The 11,101-nt window shown below is 44.7% G+C and overlaps 1 protein-coding gene across 1 annotated transcript; it reads left to right on the top strand.

Annotated features, from left to right (window-relative positions):
* The first annotated feature begins 9,301 nt into the window (after nucleotides 1-9,301).
* On the top strand, nucleotides 9,302-10,856 carry LOC134203344 (AH receptor-interacting protein-like). Its single transcript, XM_062678217.1, has 3 exons — nucleotides 9,302-9,498; nucleotides 9,651-10,287; nucleotides 10,350-10,856. Exons 1-3 carry the CDS (start codon nucleotides 9,336-9,338, stop codon nucleotides 10,693-10,695), a joined length of 1,146 nt encoding a protein of 381 aa, XP_062534201.1. The 5' UTR covers nucleotides 9,302-9,335; the 3' UTR covers nucleotides 10,696-10,856.
* The last annotated feature ends 245 nt before the right edge of the window (nucleotides 10,857-11,101 follow it).

The following is an 11,101-nucleotide window of genomic DNA, read 5'->3' on the forward strand; positions in this document are numbered from 1 at the left end:
ACAAGTTATCGATTCTGAAGCTTTTCTCGGGATGCTAATTTAAATTAAAAAATCTAAGCGCGATAAGTTTTGTCCCACAATTTATAATCGAATGCCTTAGTAAAATTTCCGCTTCAGCTTAATCCTAATATTCCAATAGAAGAGGACAATGCTGATTTTTTTCCTTGTTGGGTATTTCAATCACTGCGACCATTTGTCAGATCTTATACGATAATGCTGAATAAAAAGTATGTAAACAATCACAAATAATCCTTTAAGCTTATAACCAAAATGTCTAACAAACAGGTCAGCCTGTGCCAAATGTGTTTCATCTTTAAAGCAATTAAAACAATTGAAATTATACTTATCTTTTTTAGATGTTCCATTATACCTTCTTGTTCATCAATGTATTCCTCAGTGTGGTTAATCGTTCTTTCAATAGATTGCTTGAATTAGAGATAGTAAAACGTGGTAAGACAAATATAGATTGAATATGTTGTTCAAAAAGAAAATTATTTTAAGAGCTTTTCATAATAAGACAAGAATTAAGCCCCAAACGCAATCTAGCGAAACGGCGTAGGAAACGGAAAATTTGACACAAAAAATGTATGGGCTAAATGCCAAATCTGCCGTTGCGCTGTATTGCGTGGGGGCTTTAGTATAATATGAATCATATTGTAACTACACTTGATGGAAATTTTACTGATTTGTATTTTTAGTTTCATAGTGAGGTCGTCTTAGTGTTTCGTATCCCTTCTCAGCTTTACAAGACTCTGAAGACGACCCCACTGTTGAGGTCGAAAAACATATCTGTAAAACTTCGAACCTTTTCTTAAGGCTGGTTTACAATTCGAAAAACGTGTCACGGGTTTTGGTCCCCAAGCATTTTTAAAGGGCGCAGGATTTACGGGTTTTGGGCACGAATATCGAAATTCCCGCCCCTTTGAAAATGCAAGGGGAACCAAATCCTGTGATACGTTTTTCAAACTATAAACCAGCCTGTATAAGTAAGTGGTGCAGTTCGGGACATATAGAACTTTTTCCATGGTATGGTTATAGGTAAAATCTGAACTATGGCTTTCATAGTCGTTTCATATCAAAATTCTTTGGACTAAATGATAAAGCTCGTAGTTCGTGAACGTTGAGAAAATTTGGTTATGATTCATATCTTACCACTAACTATTTATCAATGTTTCAAAGATTGTCCGTGTGCCGGATTGTCGATTGATGTTGGGATCTTAGCAGTTTTCGGTTCTTTTGGCAGTTTTTGAATATTTCCCTGCAGGAGGAAATCGAAATTCAGTATTTTCTATAGAATACTTACACAACAAAAAAACTCCTCTTTGTCCAGCACTTACCTCCGAGTTTCTATCATCCAAGATTGAGCCGATCGACAAAGCAAGGATTCCAAAACATCGTTGATTGAGGATAGTTTGCAACAATTCCACTCCTGACGTTCTTCCGTTCGCCAACTTCGTGCTCGTATATGTATAGTTTTGATCGCTCCATAGAAGCGGTGCCGGTCCCCAGAGCATTGCCATTGGCTATCTTCGACGCTGATAATAAAGCCGGTAAACGAGTTTTTCGGTCATTCCGCTGCCGAGGTTGATTCCCTTCTGTTGAGGCTGCTTCCACGTTACGTGCATTTTTTACTCCTGAAATGTCACTCAAAAATAAACTCAGAAATGAACGCATGTTCTTTCATAAGTACACCGTATGAAAATATTACACAAGTATGGGTTATAAATTTCATAAGGTAAAGTTATGAATTTTGTGAAGTTTGTTATGTTTTTAATAAGGGTCTTATGAAACAGAAATGGAATGAATTTTTGATGTTTCATAAGGCAAAGTTTATGAAAATCAAAATTTTTTTTCCGGCAGTGCATGACATCGATATGACATTTCCCGTCACTGAACAGGAATCAAGCCGCCATCGGAGGTCGTTTTGCCGAGCAGCTCGGTATCGTTGTCGGCGCGGCTAGTGTTAATCGGTTCGGAGAATTACAGCTCGTGGTCTTTCGCGACCAAAATGATCTTGATGAAGAAACGGACGTGGTGCGCAGTGAAGGACCGGTAGAATGATAACCAGCGGTGAGCGATGATATTTCAGAGCCAGCTTTGGCCACGATATGTCCAAACGTCGATCCCTAGATCTACGGACTAGTGCGGACAGCCAAAACCGCAAAAGAAGCGTGAGACAATTTGCGGGATTCCCATGAGCATAGCGGATCGACACGGAAGATTGGCCTGTTGAGAAGACTGACGGGAATCCGACTGGTTGGCGCTGAACGGGATGAAGAAATCAATTTCCAGACGACACAGGAGTACGTGAACGAACTGTTTACGACGTGTCACCAGCTTTCGGAGGTAGGTTTCAAAGTGGACGACACCTGGTTAGCAAGTTTGCTGATGAAAATCTTGCAGGATGTGAAGGTCGGCAACAATTGCAAGTCAAGTGATGGTGCGTTCTACAGTCATCCGAGACCGGAGCAGAAATCTGGAGAAAAGTCTGCGGTGAAGTGTTTCCGGTGCAAGAAGTCGGGACACTATGCGTCCCAGTGCCAGAGGAAATTTAGTGAGAAGAAGGAAACCCGAGGAGAAGCCCAAGGAAAACAAAGTGGTCACGCTGCATTCGTTCAACGCAATCCAGCTTTCCACGCTCGGTATTGGCGGCTTGTCGGTGTGTTTTTTTTTTACAAGGGAGAATGCATTTACACACTAACCCAGTACACGTGCATTGTAGTTGCCAAACTACCACACGGAAGTGTACTGGAGTGTCGGACTCGACCATACCGGTAATACCGACTAAACTCGTTTCCCCCAGGAACTACCTCGCAGTACTACTTCTGGGGGGACGGCAGTACTAAGCGTACTCACTCATTATCGCTCACACAGGCACTCGTCCCACGCGAGACTGACTTGGGTGCTCGCACCCCATTCACTCCATTTGAGTCTTACTTGGATGCTCTCCCGGACGCTCCGCTGCCATGCCTCGAGGTGTCAATAGCGGTAACTGCCTGGGCCTACAGATATTGCGCTACGACACTCTGCCTCAACACGAGCAGATCAATCACACCACTGCCGAAGCAGACCACACGCTACCCTGCCGAAGCAGGGACACTCCCCATGCACCACATGTGCACAACTGTGGGTAATGTGTGGGTACAACCCACTGCTACCCTGCCGCCGAAGCAGCTTCTCCAAAGACCATTCGCTCCATGTGACCCTTTTCGGGTGCTCACTCTAACACTCCACTGCAATGCCTCGAGGTGTCGATGGGATACCTCGACTCCTGCCTCAGCATGTGCAGTCCATACTCAGACTTCTGCTGCGCTTTGAGGTGACAATAGCGGCGGAGACACGCTATGACACTCCTGCCTCAGCACAACCAGATCACTCACTCCCTGCCGAAGCAGCTCACGCGCTACCCTACCGAAGTAGGTACACTCCACAACTTATTCTAACACTCCACTGCCATGCCCCGAGGTGTCGATAGCGGTATGTGGGGACTAATCAACGATACTACGCTACGACACTCTTACCTTAGCATGTGCAGTCCATACTCAGACTTCTGCTGCGCTTCGAGGTGGCCATAGCGGCGGCGACTCGCTATGACACCCCTGCCTCAGCACAAACAGATCACTCACTCCCTGCCGAAGCAGCTCACGCACTACCCTACCGAAGTAGGGACACTCCACATGCCAGTTGGCACTCCCTCCCTGGGCTTGTGCTTTTGAAGCGGCACACAGTCGCTTTGATAGAGTCCGCTTACGGGCACTTGTGGTTTTTTGGGAGGGATTTTAGCAGAGCCCACTGCTAAATCCCACCACGCCCTAGGCAGTTCTCCCTGACTCGCAGACAGCTGGGGAGGGGTCGTCAAGCCCTTGGACATCATGCTGTTCCTGCTGTCCCTGCTGCCCCCGCGGCTTGTCGGTGTGTAAAAATCAATCGGTCACTGTGCTTTTTGACACTAGCTGGAGGAAAGCTCACTGGCGTTCCTGGATGAGGGGTAGGGAAAAAAGGCCTTTTCGCCGGTGAGTTTTCCTTCAGATAGTGTCAAAACGTACAGTGACCGACTGATTTTTACACTCCGACAAGCCGCCATTACCGAGCGTGGAAAGCTGGATACAGTCGTCAGAGGATAATGCCGACTGGATCTTCGATTCCGGTGCAACAACGCATCTATGCCGGAACAGGAAGTTATTGGAAGAAGCTGAAAATGTGTCGTCAAGTATCAACGTAGCGAATAATACGAAATCTAACGTCATCTCGAAGGGCGTCGTCAATCTGGAAGTAGACATCGGAGGTTCATCGTGTGGTATCACCATGAAGAATGTGCTGTGTGTTCCAGATTTGGCCTTGAATCTGCTGTCCGTGGGCAAGATGTGCCAGAGCGGATACCAGGTGACGTTCGACAAGAGCTCGTGTAAGGTCGTTAGCCCCACGAAGGAGATCGTAGTGGTTGGACAGTATTCGGATGGTCTGTATAAGCTGAAGCTGGTCAAGAATCCGAACGTTCACGTGGCACGGGAGCAGAATAGTTTTCAACAATGGCATCGTCGATTGGGACATCTTTCGGCTAACAGTATGAAGCGGCTGGGGAAAATAGCGACAGGCATGCAATTTGAAGACGATGAGTTGGAGAAATGTGCTCTCTGCATCCAAGGTAAGCACCAGCGGCAACCGTTCGACGTAAAAGGTCATCGTGCTGATCGGGTGCTCGAGCTGGTCCACTCCGATCTCTGTGGGCCAATGAAGACGGTATCGTTGGGAGGAAGCAGGTACTTTCTGAGCTGACATTCATCGATCGCAGGAAGGCGTTTGTATATTTTTTGAAATCGAAGGCGGACGTTTTGGAAGCATTTGAAGATTTCAAGTCATTTGTCGAGATCAGAACGGACAACGGCAAGGAGTACGATAATTGGGCGAAGCGGTGGTGCTTGCGTTGAGCTGAGATCCATCACGAGACAACGGTTCCGTACAATCCGGAGCAGAATGGGCTTGCAGAACGGATGAACCGAACGTTGGTGGAGCGTTCCAAGAGTATACTGTTTGAGGCTGGGCTTGGAAAACGATTCTGGGCGGAAGCGGTAGCCACTGCTTCATACTTCGTCAACCGTTCACCGCCAAAGGTTTTCAAGTCACTCCTGAAGAGAAGTTTACGAGAAAGCGTCCCGATTTGTTTGGGACTCAGTATTCTTCCTGACGAAAGTTCCCAAAGTCCACAGCTTCGCATAACCCCAGGTGATGTGAGCGTCGAGCCACAGACGTTCCAGGAAGCGATTTCGTGCAAGGACATCGACCGTTGGAAGGACGCAATGGTCGAGGAGTATCGAGCGCAGATGAAGAATCAGACCTGGGAGCTCGCCGATTTGCCTGCTGGAAGGAAGGCACTCCATTGCAAGTGGGTGTACACCGTCAAGACCAATCCAGATAGATCCACCGAGCGGTACAAAGCCGGTTTAGTGACCAAGGGCTACTCTCAAGTCAAGGGTGTCGACTACGAAGAGACTTACTCCGAGACTTACTCGCCCGTGGTCCGGTATGCCACCATCCGCTATTTGATGTCGTTGGCTGCCAGGTTGGACCTGAAGATTCACCAGATGGATGCAGTAACAGCGTTTCTGCAAGGTAAGTTGGAAGAGGAGGAAATTTATATGGAGCAGCCAGAAGGATTCGTCAACCCTGACGGTCCGAGGAGTGTCTGCAAACTGAAGAAAGCGCTATATGGACTAAAACAATCCAGCAGGATTTGGAACCAGAAGCTGGATGGCGAATTGAAGCGCTTTGGACTAAAGCGATCGAAATACGACACGTGCATGTACTATGTGGGCTTCATGGCCATGCGGTTAGCGACGTCAATAGTCTAGACGCATGTGCTGTGGAGTGTAGGTTCGATTCCCGCCCCGGTAAGGAGAAAACTTTTCGTGAAGCGAAAAATTCTCCACTGGTCCATTGGGTGTTTTGTAAATGTCCTGTCCGTTGTCTCATGCTAGATGTTAAGTGTTCAGTCTGTGCGACCTCTGGTCGAAGACGGTGATTCTGTCTTTTTATACAATTGAAAACGGCCAGATCCTGATAGTAGCTGTGTATGTCGATGACCTCCTCATCTTTTCCAACAACCAGCGTTGGGTGAACCACCTCAAGAAGCAGCTTACGTCGAAGTTCGTCATGAAGGATCTTGGATTGGCCAACAAAGTCCTTGGCATCCGAGTGACGCGACAGAAGGATACTGTGTGTTTGAACCAGGAGCAGTATATTCAGCAGCTACTCGAACGGTTCGGCATGGGGGACTATGATCCAGTTGCGACCCCGGCGGACCGCAATCTAAAACTGACAAAGCAGATGAGTCCTAGCAGTGAGGAAGAACGAAAGCAGATGAAGAAAGTTCCGTTCCGTGAGCTGGTAGGAAGTTTCCAGTTCCTGGCGTGTTGCACGCACCCGGACATCAGTTTTGCCGTGAATGCAGTCAGTCAGTTTAGCAGCGATCCAGTCAAACAGCACTGGACAGCAGCGAAGCGCATTTTGCGGTACCTGAAAGGGACGAAGGAGAGAAATTATTTATAAGAAACAAGAAGACGAAAGTTTTACTGGTTTCAGTGATGCGGACTGGCGAAACGACATCGAGACGCGACGGTCCATCACGGGATATGTGTTCATGAAGTCAGGCGGACCGATATCGTAGAGTAGTCGAAGGCAATCGACAGTGGCCTTGTCAACAACTGCAGCGGAGTATATGGCGGTATCGGCAACAGCTCAAGAAGCTATCTTGTGGATAGGACTACGACAGGAGCTATCAGGCATTGCTGATAAGATAACAATTTTTTGCGACAACAAGAGCGCGATCCACCTAGTGGAAATATTTTTTTTTAAAGATCTTAATTTTGGTAGAATTTGAAGGATCCGTGCAATAAATTATTATGTATTGTATATTTCATGCTTTTTTAAAGATCTATATATAGATACATAAAAATGAATTTCTGTCTGTCTGACCCTTATAGACTCGGAAACTACTGAACCGATCGGCGTGAAAATTTGTATGCAGAGTTTTTGGGGCCGGGGAAGTTCTTAAGATGGTTTGAGACCACTCCCCTCTTTGGCAAGGGGGGCTCCCATACACATAAACCAGCAATTTCTGCATAACTCGAGAACTAATCAGACAATAAATCAATTTTAGACGAAACAAAGTTCATCGGGTCTGCTAGTAATGAATGTTTTTGAAAAAAAAAATGTTTTGTCTCTATGTTATGCGTAACAATATTTTCCCCCTATATTTTGCGTAACAAAGCGTAACAAAAATCAAACAACCCCCTACCCCCTATAGACGAATCCAAGTAAAAAATAAGAAAGACACACGACAATTATTAACTTTGACAGATCCTACAGCTCAGCATAGGGAGATGATTTTAAAATGCTTATAATTAATTCTAGACAAATTGTAATTAAAATCTGATTGATGTACGGTACGGAAAAGTTCCGAATTACATATCTGGAAGCTTATCTCAAATTTTTGATTTTTTTCCCAAAACGTATCTATCATACAGTTCGGAACTTTTTCCGTATCATACATCAATCAGATTTTAATTACATTTTGTCTAGAATTTATTATAAGCATTTTAAAATGATCTCCCTATGCTGAGCTGTAGGATCTGTCAAAGTTAACACCGTCGTGTGTCTTCTTCTTATTTTTACTTGGATTCGTCTATTGCGTCACGTAATATTTGAACAGATCAATTGGCGCTTTGATGTTGCATGAAGAAGAAGAAGCAGAAAAATGATAATCGAAAAAATCTCCACGGGAAACCATACGAAGAAGTTTTTAAAACTCTTCTCAAAAATTCCAGAAGCAGTGTGTGTGTGTGCTTCATCCTCTATCCCTCACCCAGCTGGGGGTGTTGGACAAGTAGTATTGCGAATAATTTGATCAAATCTCATGCTCCGTAATGGTGCCCTTTTTTGTTAAGAACGCTAGTAATGTAAAAAGGATTCACTCCTGAAGCAAGATAAGTGTCTTCAGGATGTGTAGGGGATTGGGATGTACTAGCTGTTCATAACAGGTGCAGCAAAACATCACAAGGACGCCCTTATTCGCACTAACTACTCAGGGAATAGAAGGTCAAGAAGAGCCACCGTTGCTAACTAAAGCGTGAACCGGATACCTGGGACTCCCACAATATCCGCAGCGATAGCAGCAAACGATGCCCTGTGCGTATTTAGTTTTTATATTTTGTATAGCAAATAATATCAAGGTATGAACCGGAACGTGCTCACCAATAATGTTTGATTGTACGCTGTCTTCCGTCAAAACAGCTGCCAGCATCAGGAGAAGGGCCATAGTCACACTTCCGCTTATTATGCACGAAAGAAGCAGCGAAAGGGCAAAAATTACACGGTACAGCCCATGGTTACCTCCGCTCAGCCTTCGTGGACACCCCACTATATGATCCAGCTGTTGCGCTCCTATAATATTCATGGCTGAAGCATCTGGGAAAACACCATAAAACCACTAAAAACACACTACACAAAAGTAAAATCACTAGCACTTTCGACACAAAAACAGAATTCAAAGAGAAAAAAAAATATTCAAATTGTCAAATTGATGTGAGCGCGAAAAAAATCCGTTCTAACCTACGCGCAGCACACTTCGATAATTTTTTCTTCTCAAAAATTCCAGAAGCCAGTTTAATTAAAAACAATAGGCAATACGGGGTTGGACTTTTCTTCTACTGTGTATTAAGTGTAATATCACAAAATAAAATTTCGAATGAGAATATTGTGTTTATTATTTATATAGTAGAAGAAAAGTCCAACCCCGTCCTGCTTACCGTTTTTAATTAAATTGCTTCTAGAATTTTTGATAAGAGGATTTTTTAAAACTTCTTCGTATGGTTTCCCGTGGAGATTTTTTCGATTATCATCTTTCTGCTTCTTCTTCTTCATGCAACATCAAAGCGCCAATGGTCCAATGCACCGAGTTCATCATTGACGTTTGAGCGGTGCGCTGTTTACTAAGAATGAATACTTTTTCATTCATCGAGTTCATGCAAGTGTTCATTTTTAGTAAACAGCGCCCGTCTCAAACGTCATTGTGTTCATTCGGTGCATTGGACCATAGACTAACGCAAAATGAACTCCCCCAAGAAATTATGACGTTTGAGCGGGTCGCATAGTGAACGCAAAATGAACTTTTGTTCGAGAAGACGACCCGCTCAAATGTCAAAATCCATCGGGTGAGTGAATTCGATGAACCGCTGCACAGGTCTATTATGATTTAAATTGTCCATTAGTTAAATAAAACGTATATATTTTTATGAGTGCAGCTAATCTAATTCACCTTCACAACGTGTGAGTCGTGAATGGGCGTTGTGTGGTTCACTGGTTCACTCGCTTCCATTCTTTTGTTTTTGTGGGTGGTAAACAAACTACCGTCAGCTGATACTTCCGTGGCTTTTAAATTTGATTCTCCACTACAAACAGTACCGTTGTTCCCTTTAATTGATTCATACTTATCATATTTCAGTGAGTGTCTCAAGTTGTACATGTTTTGTAATCAACTCATTCGGTCCCACTCCACTTTTTGGTGGCCATTAAATTTGACCTACATAGCCATTCCGGGCACGCAAGGTATGCTTTCTAAAAAGACGTTCATCACTATCTTCGATCCATTCTAGAGCTTTTACCCAAACGAGTCAGACAAATGGATCCCTGTGTGGACGAGGCCAAAATTGTGAAAGAGACCCTACATGCCGGGAGCCAAGTGGTCCCATTCCGGGACGGTACCCGGATCAAGTTCCACTACCAGACGCGCAAACTCGATGGCACCGTACTGGACGACAGCCGTGAGACGGCCAAACCGATGGAGCTGGTGCTGGGCAAAAAGTTCAAACTGGACGTGTGGGAGGTGTGCCTGCAGAAAATGGCCCTGCACGAGGTGGCCAAGTTCCGGTGCGATAAGTCTCTGCTGCAGCAGTATCCGTTCGTGTCGAAAACGATCCGGGATTCGATGAAGCCGTCGGAACAGCGGAAGCACTGCTGCGGGATGACCATCCAGAACGAGGGAATCGGTTATAAGGATTTGGATGAGATCTTCAATTGTCCGCAGGATTTGGAGTTCATTCTGGAGATTTTGTCGATCGAGAATCCGGAGGAATATCAGAAGGAATCGTGGCAGCTGAATGATGACGAAAAGCTAGAACAGGTGAAAAAGCTTAGGGAGAAGGGGAATGATTGCTACTCGCGAAAGGATTATGCTGCCGCAACGGAAGCATATTCGTACGCTGCTGGACTGATTGAGCAACTGATGTTAAAGTAGATCCATTATAGGAATTTGAAAATTGTTCTTTGATTAATCTGCAGTTCGCTTCTTCCAGGGAGAAACCAAACGACACGGAGTGGCTGGAGTTGGCTCAATTGAAAGTACCCTTGCTTCTAAATTACTCACAGTGTAAATTGCTCGACAAGGATTACTACGCGGTCATCGAGCACTGCAGTGAGGTGCTGGATAAGTACGACGAGACCAACGTGAAGGCTCTATTTCGGAGGGCAAAAGCTCACGTGGGAGCTTGGAATCCGGAGCAGGCGAAGGCCGATTTTCAGAGGGCGGCAGATTTGGACCCGGCTATTTCCGGAGCTGTCAATAAAGAGTTAAAGAGTTTACAAGAAGCGATACGACTTAAGGACGTGGAAGATAAATTACGGTTCCAGAAAATGTTTTAAGGCTAGCAATTGTAAATGTCTGTGTGCTTGTTGTATGTATACATGGCGGTGGTAAGTTTTATTCTCTGAGTGAGTAATGTGCAATGCTTGTGATTATCTTTAGAAACGAATGCAATCAATTTATCAACACGGTTGTAATCAATAAAAATAATTCGATGTATAGCTACAGACATATTTTTTATTTAATCAGACTACAGCAGGAGAGTAATGTAGACTCCGCCCCCAAGAAAATGCTTCGATTGCTGTTTTGTTTGACCGTGTGTGAAGTTGTTCGAATAACCATTTGACTGTTGGCGGCTCGGTTGGAAAAAATCAAAGCGGTTTGTTTTTTTTAGTATTTTTTTATGGTTGGTATTCAAGTTGGCACGTCGGTCGTTCGTGTATGATATTGTCAATGATCGTCAAA

Source organism: Armigeres subalbatus, unplaced genomic scaffold (assembly GCF_024139115.2).
Source record: "Armigeres subalbatus isolate Guangzhou_Male unplaced genomic scaffold, GZ_Asu_2 Contig180, whole genome shotgun sequence".
NCBI classification, from domain to species: domain Eukaryota; kingdom Metazoa; phylum Arthropoda; class Insecta; order Diptera; family Culicidae; genus Armigeres; species Armigeres subalbatus.

Coding starts and splice junctions, on each gene's coding strand:
- LOC134203344 (XM_062678217.1), top strand. CDS start 9,336: ATGGGCGTTGTGTGGTTCACTGGTTCACTCGCTTCCATTCTTTTGTTT. Junction 9,499..9,650: donor TTCATACTTATCATATTTCA/GTGAGTGTCTCA, acceptor GATCCATTCTAG/AGCTTTTACCCAAACGAGTC. Junction 10,288..10,349: donor ATTGAGCAACTGATGTTAAA/GTAGATCCATTA, acceptor CGCTTCTTCCAG/GGAGAAACCAAACGACACGG.